Consider the following 17270-nt stretch of genomic DNA (forward strand, 5'->3'; position numbering starts at 1 on the left):
AAGTAAGAAGTTCAGAACCACCTCAGAGATTAATTACTGCATATTCAACTTTGTATTGACTGTGGAAGTTGAGTTTCATAATGGATTCCGAAATGATAATCATCATCTTGCATAACATTAATTCCTTATTAATTGACTCTGAGATGGAAGTGGCAGCAAAGAGGGAGGAAAAAAGAAATCCTTTAATAATGACTGCAGCATATCCGATACTTTTAAAACTTCGCTTCTGGAAAGTTGAACTGTTGCTGGACTTTGTTTTTGGGTGAAAGGAGAACCAGACCAGATACACACTCAGATTATATTTTGGGCCTTATATGTAGGTGAAGCTGGAGAGTGGATTAGCACTGACCAGACCATAGGAGTGTGATGGTAGTGCTGCTTGCCTATACAAAGCTGTGGGGGGAAGGGAGGAGGCATGGAATGGGTGCGGGACAGTCTAGAAGTCACATTGTGCCTGTAAAACTTTGTAACAAAGCTAAAAATTTTTAGCTGTGGAAGAAGCTAACACCCCCATACACCCATCCATTTTAGGTACTGACATTGCCCCCATGACCACAGTATCTGAGCACCTCACAATCTTTAATGAATCACAACACCCCGTAAAGTAGAACAGTATTATCCTCATTTTACAGATGGGGAACTGAAGCACAGAAGGGCTAAGTGATTTGCCCAAGGTTATGCTAGAAGTTTGTGGCAGAGCAAGGAATAGATCCCCAAGCGGCCCAAGACCTAGACTCATGCCCTAATCACTGGGCTATCCTTCTCAGATATATGTGCTAAGAAAGAATTCAAAAGTTTCAGTCAGCTGTATGAGTGCCGAGGTTTTCCCTGGACCTGTAGATGTTTGGTCATAAGAATGGGCAAAGAAGTTTGGAATCCGAAAGCTAGCACTAGAAAGCTATGCCCTGGCTGTTGAGAGAGGCTGGAGAAAAAGGAACACGCTGGCTGCTAACGGGATCCTGTCTCATGGGACTGAGCACCACAAACTGAATGGCATTAATCCATTAAGTACCAGCTCCAGAAAGGAATCCATGTGCCGGAAGCATTTCCAAGTCCCCTAGGAATGAGTAAGCTTTCTAGAGTCAGTTCTGTTTGACAGAGCACAATGGACTTCATTTTGCAGTGATAGCATAAGTGCTGGCTGCAGGCTAGTGAAGAAAGGGGCATAAGTTACGGAAAGAAACCTAATGCCACACAAATGTGCAGAGGTCTGAAGGGATAGGGGAGGGGTCACTGGAGAAGGGGATGTAGCTGGTCAAAATAGGATGTTCTGGGAGCGTGTCAAGGGAAAAGACTAAGGCCAGCATGGTACCAGTGCCTGAGAAATGACTAAGTGGAAGGTGTGAAATAAAATAGATCTCACCAACCTTCCAACCACTCCCTGCCAGCACACACACACACTAAGGGCTTGTCGGTACAAATACTTAATCTGCCGCAAGATGGGGTGTAAATCTACCTCTGTAGAAACTGGGGCCCAAGTCAAACCTAAGGTCAAGGGAAAAAACAGCTTTAACAATCAGCAGAAGTGGCTGGATCAGACGTGTGGTTTGAACTCAAGCGCCACTCCCCCTTTTTACTGCCCATGGAGTCGGAAAGGATTTCACTCACTGTACATGCTGGATTCGCACAAATCCCAGCAGCAAATCCACCGAGTAACAGCATTAGACCCTGCCTAGTTTTTATCTAAGCAGATGTCGCTGCACAAAACTCGGGGGAAACACACTAAAAGAAGGGTTTTGTTTTAAAAGAAAGAACTGGAGGGCGATGGGATGCTGAGTCTTACACACCTGCTTGGTCAACATTTAAATCCGATTCAGGTTGTCTTTAGCTGAGAGTGGATACTAACAGATAGCTGTACAGTGGCCTACGTGAAATGAGTTTGGTGTTTGTCACTCCTGTTCCTTTCGAGCAAGTTTTCACACCACAAAAATGCTCCAACCCAATTGGCACTAACTAGCCCCCTTCTAGGCAGTGGCAGCAGAGGCACCAAGGACTGCATGAGCCGTGGAGGCTGAGCTCCCTACTCAGTCCTAGAGGGAGTCCTCCCAGAACACAACTGAAGCACCCTGGTGGGGAGAGTGCATGGCGGAAGCTTGCCTGTACTGTATCCAGTCTACGGAGAGAGGGTGTCCGTCTCCAGGGCTCGCCAGCCACCAAACTCGCTATAAGCAAGTCAATTAAAAACATAAGGAGTCAATCTGTGAGACTTACCAGACACCTGGAAGAGGCAGATGGCGACCCCCACATCGTTGGAGATGCTGCACTCGTAGCTACCACTGGTCTCCCGGTTCACGCTGTCCACCTTCAGCTCCGAGTAGTCCTGCTGTTCTGTGGGGAGCAGTGTCAAGAGGTTCCCATTGAAGCGCCAGACGGCTGTGGCTACCTTCATGGGGCTCCCCTTCAGCATGGTGCACCGCAGGGTGACGCTACGGCCCATGCCCTGGCGGATGTCCTGAGAAGTTGGTTCCACAACTGGGGGGACTGAAATCATAATGACAAGAACAGGAAGAAAACCCGTCATTGGAGCAGCAGTCTGTCTCCTAAGCTAGACCCTCAATGGCTGCCATATCATCTCCCGGTACACATGCCCCTGCTACTCTTGACTGCATATTGCTCCCCTTTGCTAGGGTGTGCCCAAGCAACAGCTGCATCAGCCATTTCCCAGCAACTTGTGACTGGGCTGGAGCAGGTTGTAGCCACCCTCATATACAATATGTAGGGGCAGCCTATGGAGAACACAGGTCTTAGGATACAATACTTCATCTACATCCACTCTGCCAAGGTGGGACATTGTATGCCGAGTCCTGGGTCATCAGCAGGCTGCACCTTCGTATTAAAATGTACAGCCCACATTGTTAAGCTCCACAGCTGGCATTTGCCCTGCAAGCCCTAAATCAGAACAAGAGCAGTAGTAATTCCTCCAAGCCAGTGTGATCTGCAATCATAAAGCATAGCAAAGTAGCTCCTAAACACTGAAATCGGTTTTCTCCTGTGCAACTTAATACAGAGGAGGGTTTAAAAAAAAATATATCAGCTATATAAAATCCCTGTCCCTAGTTAGGATAAAACCTGTCCACCCTCACAGAACACAGAGCCCTTGGGAGGGCTGTGGGGCATTAGAAGGCTAAAGTGGATGCAAGAAGCCAGAGATATGCATGACAGCGCAGTCTAGTGGTTAGATCAGGGGCCTGGTTGTCAGGACTTCAGGTTCTGTTTTCATGTTTACCATTGACTGACTGACCTTGAAAGGCAAATCACTTCCCCTCTCCATGCCTCAGTCTCCTTATCAGTCACAAGGGGCTAACAACATATATTTGCCTTCCGGGGGTAAGAAGGCTATGAAAATCCATTAGCGTCTGTAACACTCAGAGACCTCTGGAATGTAGGAGTGAGGCATGCAGATGGGACATGGCATAGGGGTAGTACCTATTTTATGTATTAACAGTAGTAGTACTGCGTGGGCTGTACCTATTTTATGTATTAACAGAGGACTTCAGTCGCCAGGGCTATCAATCCAGCACCTTCCACCAGCATGAAACTTTTGATTAAGAATAAGAGAAAACACAAAAGCTCTCTTGCTAAAATGAGTGGGGCTGCCCCAGTGTAAGTGAGGGCAGAATCTGGCTCTGGGATGGCCCGAGCTCCAATAGAGAAAGCAGAGATGTCTTTATGTACATCTAGTACAAAAACTACTCTTCCTCCATGAGCCTGGTATCCTCTACAGTCCTGTGGGCAACATAGGCCACCTAGATGTTTAATGTGAAAAGATCTCCTCTGCTAAGCGGGGCAAGAGCATCTCCAGGTCTGGTACAACAGCACCTCCTCTGCCAGGTCACCTTTGCTTGACAGTAACCATCTTATTTTCCAGGTACCTGGCCCAACTCTCAGCTGTTTGGTCTTTCTCTGCAATTAAATGGATTAAAAACAGCCCTGGATGGAGCGTGCCTTGCCCTGTTGAGTGGCATGGTCAGCTCATTACAGATGGCTTGCTAGTGGCGTGTCTCAGCAGGTGCTCCAAGTACTGACTTGCCTTTGGCTTGCCAGTCTCCCACCTCACAGAGTTAGAATGTGAGATGTTGTTTGATTTGATATAGTGTCATCTTCATCCCCAGCTGCTCTCCCATTTCTTGGGTCACATCTGCTCCTCAGTTGAAGCCAGCAGGGCCTCATGTTCTAATTGAGACCGGCTGGGGAAGTGAAAAAGAGAAGGCTTCAAAAGTGACGTGGTGGCGACAGACACTCAGCTAAAGCAAATGAGCTAGCAGGGGGAGTCGCCATTTCATAGCACTAAGGAGGCTATGGAGGTCTGTGAGATCTGTGGAAGCAGTGGAGGTCATTATGCTGGAGAGGGGGGCTAGGAGCTAAACAAAAGGTCCCCTTCCTGGCTCCAGGAACACCCTGTGCCCTAGTAAAGAGGGATTTGTAAAGAGATTTAGTAAAGAGGGTGTGGATTGCACTCTCAGCAAATTTGCGGATGATACTAAACTGGGAGGAGTGGTAGATACGCTGGAGGGGAGGGATAGGATACAGAAGGACCTAGACAAATTGGAGGATTGGGCCAAAAGAAATCTGATGAGGTTCAATAAGGATAAGTGCAGGGTTCTGCACTTAGGATGGACGAACCCAATGCACAGCTACAGACTAGGGACCGAATGGCTAGGCAGCAGTTCTGCGGAAAAGGACCTGGGGTGACAGTGGACGAGAAGCTGGATATGAGTCAGCAGTGTGCCCTTGTTGCCAAGAAGGCCAATGGCATTTTGGGATGTATAAGTAGGGGCATAGCGAGCAGATCGAGGGACGTGATCGTTCCCCTCTATTCGACATTGGTGAGGCCTCATCTGGAGTACTGTGTCCAGTTTTGGGCCCCACACTACAAGAAGGATGTGGATAAATTGGGGAGAGTCCAGTGAAGGGCAACAAAAATGATTAGGGGTCTGGAACACATGAGTTATGAGGAGAGGCTGAGGGAGCTGGGATTGTTTAGCCTGCAGAAGAGAAGAATGAGGAGGGATTTGATAGCTGCTTTCAACTACCTGAAAAGGGGTTCCAAAGAGGATGGCTCTAGACTGTTCTCAATGGTAGCAGATGACAGAACGAGGAGTAATGGTCTCAAGTTGCAGTGGGGGAGGTTTAGATTGGATATTAGGAAAAACTTTTTCACTAAGAGGGTGGTGAAACACTGGAATGCGTTACCTAGGGAGGTGGTAGAATCTCCTTCCTTAGAGGTTTTTAAGGTCAGGCTTGACAAAGCCCTGGCTGGGATGATTTAACTGGGAATTGGTCCTGCTTCGAGCAGGGGGTTGGACTAGATGACCTTCTGGGGTCCCTTCCAACCCTGATATTCTATGATTGTATGAGGACAGAAGAGGGACAAGGGAGTAGGGGCAGGGCTGGTAGAACCCAGCTCTTTCCTCAGGGCCCAGAAGCTGCAGGGGCTACTGCAGCTCTGAATGTGCAGAGGATGCTCTGGGTCTCTGCCACCATTCTGCAGCATGGGGGAGGGAATGAAGATTCCCTACTCAGACTGCAAGGCAACCAGAATCTGTGACCATCACTCTCTCGTGTGCGCATGCAGGGGTAAAATAAGCTGCTGCCTCTAATCACTTTTTCCCCTGGATGGAGATGCCCACCTCCTCAAACACAAAGCAGCACCTCACAAACTTTAATGCATGGGGCTGTGGGAGCTGTCCTGCTAGAAGTACCATAAAGCCAACGTCCTGGCTGCTTGTGGCCATTCAGCTCTGGTTACATGCTTTAGGGAGTTAGAGAGCTAGCCCTGGTTTCCTGGCCAAATTCCAACATGGGCCACTACATACAGGTTCCCTAAACTCCCTTCCATTTCTCCCCGAAACCCGCTTGTATAGTGCTGGTGTGCGCCGTAAAGTGCGGGCTATGTTCCACCCCAGGGGTGGCTGCATTCAGCACTGGGTGAGCACTTTCTCCATACGCAGCATTCCAGGATACGTTTGCATGAAATGCGCTATGCAAATGTACAAGGACGATTGGTTTCCTCTGGCGCCAAATAAACGGGAGAACAGCAATGTGGTGAGAAGTATTATGAAAGGGGTGAAGAGGGCAGAGCATTGCCCTGCCAGCCAGCATTAAAGCAGCAATACTTCTTGTCAAGGTTCCTCCCCCACTCTGAACTCTAGGGTACAGATGTGGGGACCTGCATGAAAACCTCCTAAGCTTACTTTTACCAGCTTACGTTAAAACTTCCCCAAGGTACAAATTAATTTTATCCTTTGTCCTTGGAATATCCACTGCCACCACCAAACTCTAACTGGGTTTACTGGGAAATGTAGTTTGGACACGTCTTTCCCCCCCAAAATCCTCCCAACCCTTGCACCCCACTTCCTGGGAAAGGTTTGGTAAAAATCCTCACCAATTTGCACAGGTGACCACAGACCCAAACCCTTGGATCTGAGAACAATGAAAAAGCATTCAGTTTTCTTACAAGAAGACTTTTAATAGAAATAGAAGTAAAGGAATCACCCCTGTAAAATCAGGATGGTAGATACCTTACAGGGTAATTAGATTCAAAACATAGAGAATCCCTCTAGGCAAAAGCTTAAGATACACAGACAGAAATGGTCATTCTATTCAGCACAATTCCTTTCTCAGCCATTTAAAGAAATCATAATCTAACACATACCTAGCTAGATTACTTACTAAAAGTTCTAAGACTCCATTCCTGTTCTATCCCCAGCAAAAGCAGCATACTGATAGACACAGACCCTTTGTTTCTCTCCCTCCTCCCAGCTTTTGAAAGTATCTTGTCTCCTCATTGGTCATTTTGGTCAGGTGCCAGTGAGGTTACCTTTAGCTTCTTAACCCTTTACAGGTGAGAGGATTTTTCCTCTGGCGAGGAGGGATTTTAAAAGGGTTTACCCTTCCCTTTATGTTTATGACATGCCCCCCCAAATCTCAGCTAGGGTGAAACTCTGGCTGGGATTTCTTTCTGGAGCTCTAGGAAAAACAGAGTTAATAAGACACATGCATCTCTAAATATACTACCAAGTACATAAAGACTAACAATATTTTCCACATCTCAAGGACGATTTTAACCAGTTGATTCTGGGAAACTTTCACGGGAGAGTGCATCAGCCACTTTGTTAGAAGCTCCTGAGAGGTGTTGGATGTCAATCAAAATCTTGGAGAGCTAAACTCCACCGAAGAAGTTTTTTGTTATTTTCTTTGATGGTGTGAAGCCACTTCAGTGCAGCATGGTTGGTTTGCAGGTGGAAACGCCGTCCCCAAACATATGGGCGTAGCTTTTCCAGAGCTTAGACAATGGCGTAACATTCTTTTTCACTGAGTGACCAGTTGCTTTCCCTCTCAGACAGTTTTTTGCTGAGAAACACTGCAGGGTGGAATTCTTGACCAGGTCCTTTCTGCATTAAAACTGCTCCCCCACCACGCTCGGATGCATCTGTGGTTACTAGGAACGGTTTGTTAAAGTCTGGGGCCCTTAGTACAGGGTCAGACATGAGTGTCGCTTTAAGCTTGTTAAAGGCCTTCTGACACTTTTCGGTCCACTGAACAGCATTTGGCTGTTTCTTTTTGGTTAGGTCTGTCAGTGGGGCGGCGATTTGGCTGTATTGCGGTACAAATCATCTGTAATAACCGGCCAAGCCTAAGAAGGATTGAACCTGTTTCTTTGACTTTGGGACAGGCCACTATTGGATAGCATCCACTTTGGCCTGTAGGGGGCTGATAGTTTCTTGACCCACCTGGTGTCAAAGGTGGGTCACTCTGTTTAGGCCTATTTGACACTTCTTAGCCTTAACAGTTAGTCCTGCCTCCCTTATGCGCTCAAGGACTTTTTGTAGATGTTCCAGGTGGTCTGCCCAGGAATCCGAAGATATGGCCACATCGTCAAAGTAGGTGACTGCATATTCTCCTAATCCCGCTAGGAGACCATTTACAAGTCTTTGGAAGGTGGCGGGTACATTTCGCAGCCCAAAAGGGAGTACATTAAATTCATACAGCCCGAGATGTGTGGTGAAGGCTGACCTTTCCTTGGCAGATTCATCTAGTGGTACCTGCCAGTACCCCTTGGTTAAGTCCAAGGTAGAGATGAACTTGGCCCGTCCCAGTTTCTCCAACTGTTCATCTGTGTGTGGCATCGGATAGTTGTCTGGGCGAGTTACAGCATTTAGCTTACGGTAGTCCACGCAAAAACGTATTTCCCCATCTGGTTTGGGAACTAGAACCACTGGAGATGCCCATGCACTGCCAGAGGGGCGGATTACACCCATCTGTAACATATCCTGGATCTCCCGTTCTATAGCAGTTTTAGCTTGAGGAGACACCCGGTAAGGCTGGACTTTAATTGGGCGAGCATTACCTGTGTCAATGGAGTGGTATGCCCGTTCAGTCAGTCCTGGGGTGGCTGAGAACGTTGGTGCGTAGCTAGTGCACAGCTCCTTGATCTGCTGTCACTGCATACGCCCAAGGGTCATGGAGAGGTTCACCTCTTCCACGCCACCAGCACTTTTCCCTTCATAGCAGACACCTTCAGGCCACTCAGCATCGTCTCCTCCCTGGGCTGTAAACTGACAAACCTTGAATTCTCTGGAATAAAAGGGCTTTAGAGAATTAATATGGTACACCTTAGGCTTTCGGTTGGAGGTGGGGAATGCTAGGAGATAATTAACAGCTCCCAGGCACTCCTGGACCGTGAATGGCCCTTCCCACAATGCTTCCATTTTATGGGCCTGGAGTGCCTTTAAGACCATGACCTGGTCCCCTACTTTGAAGGAACGCTCTCTGGCATGTTTATCATACCAGACTTTTTGCTCTTTTTGAGTATCCTGTAAGTTTTCTTTAGCAAGGGCTAAAGAGGTTCGGAGGGTGTTTTGTGGGTTGGTTACAAAGTCCAGAATGTTAGTTCCTGGAGAAGGTGTAAATCCCTCCCATTGCTGCTTCACCAACTGTAATGGCCCCTTAACCTCACGGCCATATACAAGTTCAAATGGGGAAAACCCTAAACTGGGGTGTGGTACAGCTCTGTAGGCAAAGAGCAACTGCTGCAACACTAGGTCCCCAATCATTGGAGTGCTCATTTACGAATTTACGTATCATGGCCCCCAAAGTGCCATTAAACTTCTCTACCATACCATTTGTTTGATGGTGGTAAGGAGTGGCAACCAAGTGATTTACCCCATGAGCTTCCCAAAGGTTTTCCATAGTTCCTGCATCTGTGAGGATGTCAGAGGGCCAACCTACCCTGGCAAAAAATGTCTGCTAGTGCCTGGCACACACTTTTAGCCCTGGTGTTGCTTAGAGCTACTGCTTCTGGCCATCGGGTGGCAAAGTCCATGAAAGTCAGTATGTACTGCTTTCCTCTGGGTGTCTTTTTTGGAAAAGGACCCAGAATATCCACAGCTACTCGCTGAAATGGAACTTCAATGATGGGGAGTGGCTGGAGAGGGGCTTTGACCTGGTCTTGGGCTTTTCCCACTTTTTGGCATACTTCACAAAACTGGTCATAGGTAGAAACATCCTTGCCCATTCCCTCCCAGTGGAATGACCCCCCCCCAAAACGGTCTTTGGTCCTGTTCACCCCAGCATGGCCACTAGGGTGATCATGGGCTAAGCTCAAGAGCTTGGCCCGGTATTTAGTTGGAACTACCAACTGTCTGAGGATGCCAGTCTTCCTGGTGTCCACCAGAAAGAGTTTCCTTGTATAAATGTCCTCTTTCTACAACAAACCTGGATCGATTAGAAGAGCTGAGAGGCGGTGGGTTGCTCCGTGCCACCGTCCAAGCTCTCTGGAGGCTTTCATCTGCTTCCTGTTTGGTCTGGAACTGTTCCCTTGATGCTGGAGACATCAGTTCCTCATTGGATTGTGGACCTATGCTTGGTCCCTCTGGAAGCAATATAGGGGATGGGGCTGTTTCCATTGACTGTGAACCGCTTTCCGCTGGGACACTATGTTGGGGTTCAGGCTCTGGCTGAGCCTCTGTGTAGGGTTATAGGCTGCTGCCGGTTCAGGTTCGGCGGGGCCCTCTGGTGTTGAGGTTGCAAGTACTGGATTCAGTGCTGGCAATGGGTCTGGTGTTGGTTGTTCCGCTGGTTCCGGTTCTGGGACTGGTTCCATCTGGGTCTCTGGGACTGGATCCACTACTGCTGTTACAGACATTGGCCTGGGGTACGGGTCCATCACCTCTGACCAGGTCCTGATAGAAGTTTCCGGAACAGAGCTAGGCTTCATGGCTTGTTTAGCCTGGCTGCGGGTGACCACTCCCACCCTCTTGGCTAGCTTCACATGATTGGCCAAGTCTTCCCCCAACAGCATGGGGATGGGATAATCATCATAGACTGCAAAAGTCCACGTTCCTGACCAGCCCTGGTACTGGACAGGCAACTTGGCTGTAGGCAAATCGAAAGAGTTGGACTTGAAGGGTTGAATCGTCACTTGGATCTCTGGGTTGATTAAATTGGGGTCCACTAAGGAAGCATGGATAGCTGACACTTGTGCTCCGGTGTCCCTCCATGTGGTGACCTTCTTCTCGCCCACACTCACAGTTTCCCTCCGCTCCAAGGGTATCTGGGCCTGCGGACCTCTGGTGTGATTCTGGTGCAATGAACTGTAATCTGTTGGGGTTCTTGGGGCAGTTGGCCTTTACATGCCCCAGCTCGTTACATTTAAAACACTGTCCAGCTGACGGGTCACTTGGGCGAGGTGGGTTGCTGGAGAACGGGGTGGCAGGATGATAAGGGGTCTGGAGGGTTCTTTGGGAGGTAGGTGGGGCTTTGGGCGGCCCCCGCTAATAGGGTGTGGTCTGGGGTTGTCCCTTCTGGTCTCCGCTCCAACGGCGACCAGTTTTCTTCTTCTCTGCCACCTCCACCCATCTGGCTCCAATCTCTCCTGCCTCAATTACAGTTTTGGGTTTCCCATCTAGGATGTATCTTTCTATTTCCTCAGGAACACCCTCGAAGAATTGTTTCATTTGCATTAGGAAGGGCAAATTTACTGGAGATTCAAAACTTGCTCCTGATATCCAGGCATCCCAATGTGGTAGGCATGTCAGGTAAATGACACATCTGGTTTCCACCTTAGGGCTCTGAACCTCCAACGAGACTGCTCGGGTGTTATCCCCATTCTGACTCTCGCCTTAGATTTAAACAGTTCATACTTGTTCATGTATTCCTTAGGCATTTCAGCTGCCACCTCAGCTAAGGGTCCACTGAGCTGCGGCCTCAGCTCTACCATGTATTGGTCGGTAGAAATGCTGTACCCAAGGCAGGCCCTTTCGAAGTTTTCTAAGAAGGCCTCAGTATCATCGCCTGCCTTGTAGGTGGGGAACTTTCTGGGATGGGAAGTGGTACCTGGAGAAGTATTGCTGGGGTTTGTTGGTATATTCTGCTGAGCCTTTACCTTCTCCATCTCCAGTGCATGCTTCCTCTCTTTTTCCCTCTCCTCCTCCACCAGCCGCATGAGTTCTATCTGTCTTTCATGTTTCCTTTGTTTTTCCTCAGCCTGAAATCTGGCTAATTCCAGCTTTTGTTGAGCCGTGGATTTTGTCATCCTAACCTCTCTGTTTTTAACTAACTTTACACCCAAGGTTTAGAAACAAACAAAACTTGGTTGTAAAATTTTGCTGTGCTGGAATAGAATACCTATTCTCTGATAGTGATTGTCAGCCTACACAAAAAGACAATTCCCTTTGTCTCTGCTCTGGCCCCAAATCAAAGCAAAAAACCTTCAACTACTTGGAAACCTGCTTACCAGCAGCGCAAAGGAAAAGAATTCCTTTTCAAACTTGTGCTCCTTGTAAAAAAAAATCAAAAAGCAAGCCCCTGCCACTTTTGTCTCCAGGCAAATGGGTAGAACACCCCCCCCCCCATTTACTTTTAGGAAAAAAACCTTCTGGTTTACCAAGACTGTGAATTTCCCTGCAGGAGGTTAAGTACCCTGCCTCCAGGCAAAGAAAACCTGCAATTCACAAAGATAATCCCCTTTTGTCTCTGCTCTGGCCCCAAAGCAGAGAAAAAACAAAGCTGCTTTCCAGCAGCTCCAAAGGAAAAAAAAATTTCCTTTTTAAAATCTGTATTTCTAGTTCAAAAAAAAAAAAATCTCAAATTGATCTCAAAATGATTTCAGGTTAATCCCACCACTCTGCCACCATGTCAAGGTTCCTCCCCACTCTGAACTCTAGGGTACAGATGTGAGGACCTGCATGAAAACCACCTAAGCTGGTTCCTCCCCCACTCTGAACTCTAGGGTACAGATGTGGGGACCTGCATGAAAACCTCCTAAGCTGGTAAAAGTAAGCTTAGGTGGTTTTCATGCAGGTCCTCACATCTGTACCCTAGAGTTCAGAGTGGGGGAGGAACCTTGACACTTCTCCAGCAGGCTTGTTCAGATGCTGCTGCGAAAACACAGGGCAAGGCAGCCCGCCTTAGCCACAAAATTATCATGCAACAGTCAAAGCCATAATCACTCACCTGCTCGTTAGGAACAAATAAAACCAACCAAAGTAAAGTGGCTTCACTCAGTCATCCCAGGGATCTGAAAGCCAAGAGAGACCCCAGCCAACATCCTCACAGCAGCCAGTCTGGGAGCTTTGCAGCAAATGGGGCTGCTGGGGTGGCAGGGCTATTTTTAGAAGATGTCTCAGGGCGCTCATGGCAAAAAAGAGCAGGAGTCAGGGAAGCAGAGTGAAGAAATGTCAAGTGTCCAGGGTGGAGTGTATTAAACAACACAAAGTAAGAAGCAACTAATACTCTTCAGATCTCAAAGCACTTTACTAACACAAATGAATTCTCTACAGGGCTGCCTCAGAGCTGGTATTCTCACTATTTTACAGTGAGGGAAACTGAAGCACAGGGTAGGGAACTGACTTGCCTAAAGTCACACAGTCAGCAGCAGAGCTGGGAACAGAGCCCTGAAGTCCTGCCATCTAGTTCTGTGCTTTAACCACCACACCAGGCTTCATCCCCTCTCACAGGGTACCCATTTGGAGCCTCTTGAGGTATGTCTACACTGCAATAAAACATCCACAGCTGGCCCATTTCAGCTGACTTGGTGTCATGGAGCTATAAAACTGCAGTATAGATGTTTGGGCTCAAGCTGGAGCCCGGGCTCCAAGATCCTTCCCTTTGTGGGGTCCCAGAGCCCCAGCTCCAGCCCAAACCCAAACATCTACACTGCTATTTTACAGCCCTGCAGCCTGAGCCCAGTGAGCCTGAATGAGCTGAAACAGGACAGCCCGATTGTTTTATTGCCTTGTAGCCATGTGTTTAGAAAATTCTTAGTTCTTATTCAAAACATACAAAAATAAATTCCAACTGCAAGTGATAGAAATAGCAAAGTCTCTCTTGATTAGGGAGCAGTTTTATTCTCCACAGCCCTCAGACTGCTGTGCTGCACAACTCTCCCTCCAAACTTAGACCCAAACTTAAAATGCGAGCTGTAACCATCTACCCCAGATGCTTACAGCCAATAGGAACAAAGCAACTCCTGCAGATTCCATTTTATCCCACATGCCTGAGCTGAGATAATCCAGGAACTAAGGGGTCAGTTAACACTGCAAAAGAACAAACCTAACCAGGAGCGGAATTACCATTAAACACACTGTGTGGTGGCATGGGGCCCCCCAGTGACAGGGGCCCCCCCCAAAATGCAGCAGGGCTCAAGCAGGCAGGCTGCCTGCATGCCGTGACTGATGGCCCTGCGCCGCTCCCGGAAGTGGCCAGCTGCTGGCATGTCTCTGCATGCCTCTGGTGGAGGTGGCTCCATGCACTGCCCCCACCTTGGGCAGTGCTTGGAGACCCGTTGCCTCCTCCCCCACAAGGGGCACACAGAGACGTGCAAGCGGCAGGGCTAAGGTGGCTCCCTGCCCCTTCTGCCTCCCTCCCTCCGTGCCACTCCTGGAAGTGGCCGGCTTGTCCCTGCTGTCCCAGGGGAAGGGGTGAGGTCTGTGCATGTTGCCCCCGCCCCGAGCGCCGACTCCACAGCTCCCATTGGCCAGGAACTGCCCCGCCTAGGAGCTGCTGCCAGAGGGGTGCGTGTGCCGGTCGCTTAGGGAGCTGCACCGCCCCTCTGCCCCCCTTCCACATCCCATCCCCTTACCCCGGCCCAGAGCCCGCACCTTGCCTCTAAACTCCCTCCAGAGCCTGCATGCCTCACCCCCTCCTGCATCCCAGCCCCAATCAAGCTACCACACTTTATTTTTGTTTACTTCCTATTACTTATAATATAGGAGGATGAAGAAAAAAAGAATGAAAAACGGGAGTGGGGGGGAGGGGGCCGACGAAAATGAAGCTGCGCACAGGGCCCCCACTAACTCTAAATCCGCCACTGAACCCAACACCCAAACTCCTGTGAGAAAGACTGCCCTTTCTGGAAAGGGATGGTTATGAACTGGGTTTTGTGTTACACAAGTTATCCCAAGTGCTTGCAAAAAAGAAAAAAAAAAAAAAAAATCTATGAATGGAACTTCTAACCATGGCAGGGAAACCAGCATGTGCCCGTCTCAGGGCCTTATTAGACACACCTGACCCCATCCATTTCTTTCCTAACTTGTGAGAGGGAGCTGCCAACTGCCTGGCACTCATTACATACACACAGTGGCTGCCTCCTCATTTTCTGTTCGCTGATGTTCAGTATTAACACCACCACCCAGTTTAAGGTTGCTGGGGCCTACCAGCTGACCTGCAGCACAGCATACCAAGTAGTGAAATCAAGCAGGAATCCTCACTTCTATCTGTAGCACCAGATCACAGGAAGGCAGAGAGGCCAGGGGAAGGTGGAAGGGAGTCTATGATGATCCTACTCCTATTGCTGTGGCTACTGCTATATGTGCCTATTGGGCCCTAGGATACATGGAGCTCTGTGTAACTGCTCACAGCTGTCCTATCCCATGCAATATTGTAACAAATCCATGGCCATCACAACACTGTACACTGGGGAGCAGCAGAGATAGAACTCATTCTCCTGTTCCAGAAGCACAGACCCTTACCCTCCTGAGCTAAAGAGGACTTTGGTTCTGTACTGCTGTAACAGAGCTGAGCCGTTTGGCTGCCATCCAGTAGCGCGCACACACATCTAAGCTAATTGAAGAACTTATTCTCAGTATGCTAGTAAGGCACACAAGGTCCCAACCAAAGCAGTTTTCCATATGGAAACAAATGCTAGATTGAACATGTAAATGTCCCTCACATGCCTGTTTAGTAAACTAGGAAATGGTACTGCCTACTGGTTAGAGCAGGGGAGCATCAATAACGCTCTCTCAGTTCTAATCTCAGCTCCAACACAGATGCTCTGTGGTTTTGAAAAGGACACAGATCAGAGGTCAAGAATTATAACATTCAAAAACCAGTCGGAGAACACTTCAATCTCTTTGGTCACTTGATTAGAGACCTAAAAGTGGCAGTTCTTCAACAAAAAAAACTTCAAAAGCCAGACTCCAACAAGAGACTGCTGAATTGGAATTAATTTGCAAAGTGGATACAATTAATTTAGGCTTGAATAAAGACTGGGAGTGGATGGGTTATTACACAAAGTAAAACTATTTCCCCATGTTTATCCCCTCCCCCCCCCCACACTGTTCCTCACACATTCTTGTCAACTGCTGGAAATGGCCCACCTTGATTATCACTACAAAATGTCCCCCTCCCCCGCCCCCGGCTCTCCTGCTGGTAATAGCTCACCTTATCTGATCACTCTTGTTACAGGGTGTATGGTAACACCCATTGTTTCGTGTTCTCTGTGTATATATATCTCCCCCCCCACTGTATTTTCCACTGCATGCATCAGATGAAGTGAGCTGTAGCTCATGAAAGCTTACGCTCAAATAAATTTGTTAGTTTCTAAGGTGCCACAAGTACTCCTTTTCTTTTTACCGATACAGACTAACACGGCTGCTACTCTGAAACCGGTTCCCCGCTCTGTGACTCAGTTTCCCCCATCTGTAAAATGGGGATGATAATAATAATGCTCACACAGTGGAGTCCTAAGGATTGTGTGTCCATAAAATGCTTTGAAGCCAAGCTCTAAGAATTGCCATTCTTACCAACACAACAAATCTGTCTAAGCACACTCTCTGTTTGGAGCGGGGCGGGGGGGGGGGGGCTGGAATTCAGAGGAGAGCAGGGTTGTCCTAATGCCAGTCACGTGTTTCTCTTTTAAAAACACAAGCAAGTTAAAACATAGGCACACGCCGGCGGAATCTCAGCTTTCCAGCTCTCTTCTTCTACAAACTGCCAAAGCCAATTATTACAATAAGATTTGACTAGTTGAGTTAAAGATTTTGTTTAGTGATTTACTCTGCGATTAGCTGCAGTGCTTAGTATATTACACCGTTTCCCACAGCAGGTGTTGGAAAAGAGTCCATTCTGGGTGGGAATCTCAAGGCCTTTTGCCCCACATACGCTCCTCCTAAAAGGAGATCTAGTCCAGACATTCTGGACCTCTGCTTAGAAGGAGTGTCCAATTAATTCATGGTAATGACACACTACACAAACAAGTACTCCCCTGCAGTGTAAAGCCACATCATTCCCATGGCTCTGTTACCTTGAAGTGCTAGGTTTCACCACACTTGGTTTCCTTAATTGAAAAAAAAGTGAGTCAAAAAAAGATCGAGCAGGTGCACACACACACAAATGTATACAAATAACTCCCACCCATCACCAGATCAGAAAGGGCATGTATGCAAGATTAAAATAATGAATATACCCATTTTAGAACAAGACGCAGCATGCTAGTGTCTTAGTTACTAGGACATCAATGGCATAGAGCAAATAGAGGATTTTAGCACAAATTTAGAGAGAAATACTGTAACCAAACCACAGTCAATTAGGGCTTCGCTATTTTGCTAAATGCGGCTGCATGGAACTTCATGGCAACAGCTGGGATAGAACTCTGATTCACCTACCCTGAAAAACACCCACCTTTGCAACTTTAGCAAAAGAATCTCATTTGGCTGTTAGCAATATAGGACCTATGACACACAGTCGAGGTTCTGTTTCCATTCTCTAGGAGACATTGGTGTACATGCACACACAGGCATGCAAATTCATTGTAATACCTTTCTAATGTCACATCAGGATGGTGACAACCTTCAACTCCTAACAGTCTATGTGGTGTTTCTACTCAACTACTCATTAAACATCAGCCAATTATATTCTACCCAAAATGTTTTCCGAATGTCTCTCTCTCTCTCTCTAGATTAGGACAGGAAACACTTCATCCTGCTTTTTAATGGTGCATAGGAAAGCTACATGTCCAGCTAGGGTCAGGAAGTAAAGAATCACAGTCC

At 47.8% G+C, this 17270-nt stretch overlaps 1 protein-coding gene across 8 annotated transcripts in view; it reads right to left on the reverse strand.

Moving 5' to 3' along the window:
- MDGA1 (MAM domain containing glycosylphosphatidylinositol anchor 1) overlaps positions 1-17270 on the reverse strand; it is a 197178-nt gene that overhangs the window by 65675 nt on the left and 114233 nt on the right. For all 8 annotated transcript variants that reach the window (XM_073338541.1, XM_073338545.1, XM_073338539.1 and 5 more), the window contains one exon: positions 2212-2481. In XM_073338541.1, the coding sequence (XP_073194642.1) occupies positions 2212-2481 (270 nt within the window). The remainder of the gene's footprint in view (positions 1-2211; positions 2482-17270) is intronic.

The sequence above is a fragment of the Lepidochelys kempii genome, chromosome 3 (assembly GCF_965140265.1).
Source record: "Lepidochelys kempii isolate rLepKem1 chromosome 3, rLepKem1.hap2, whole genome shotgun sequence".
Taxonomy (NCBI): Eukaryota; Metazoa; Chordata; order Testudines; family Cheloniidae; genus Lepidochelys; species Lepidochelys kempii.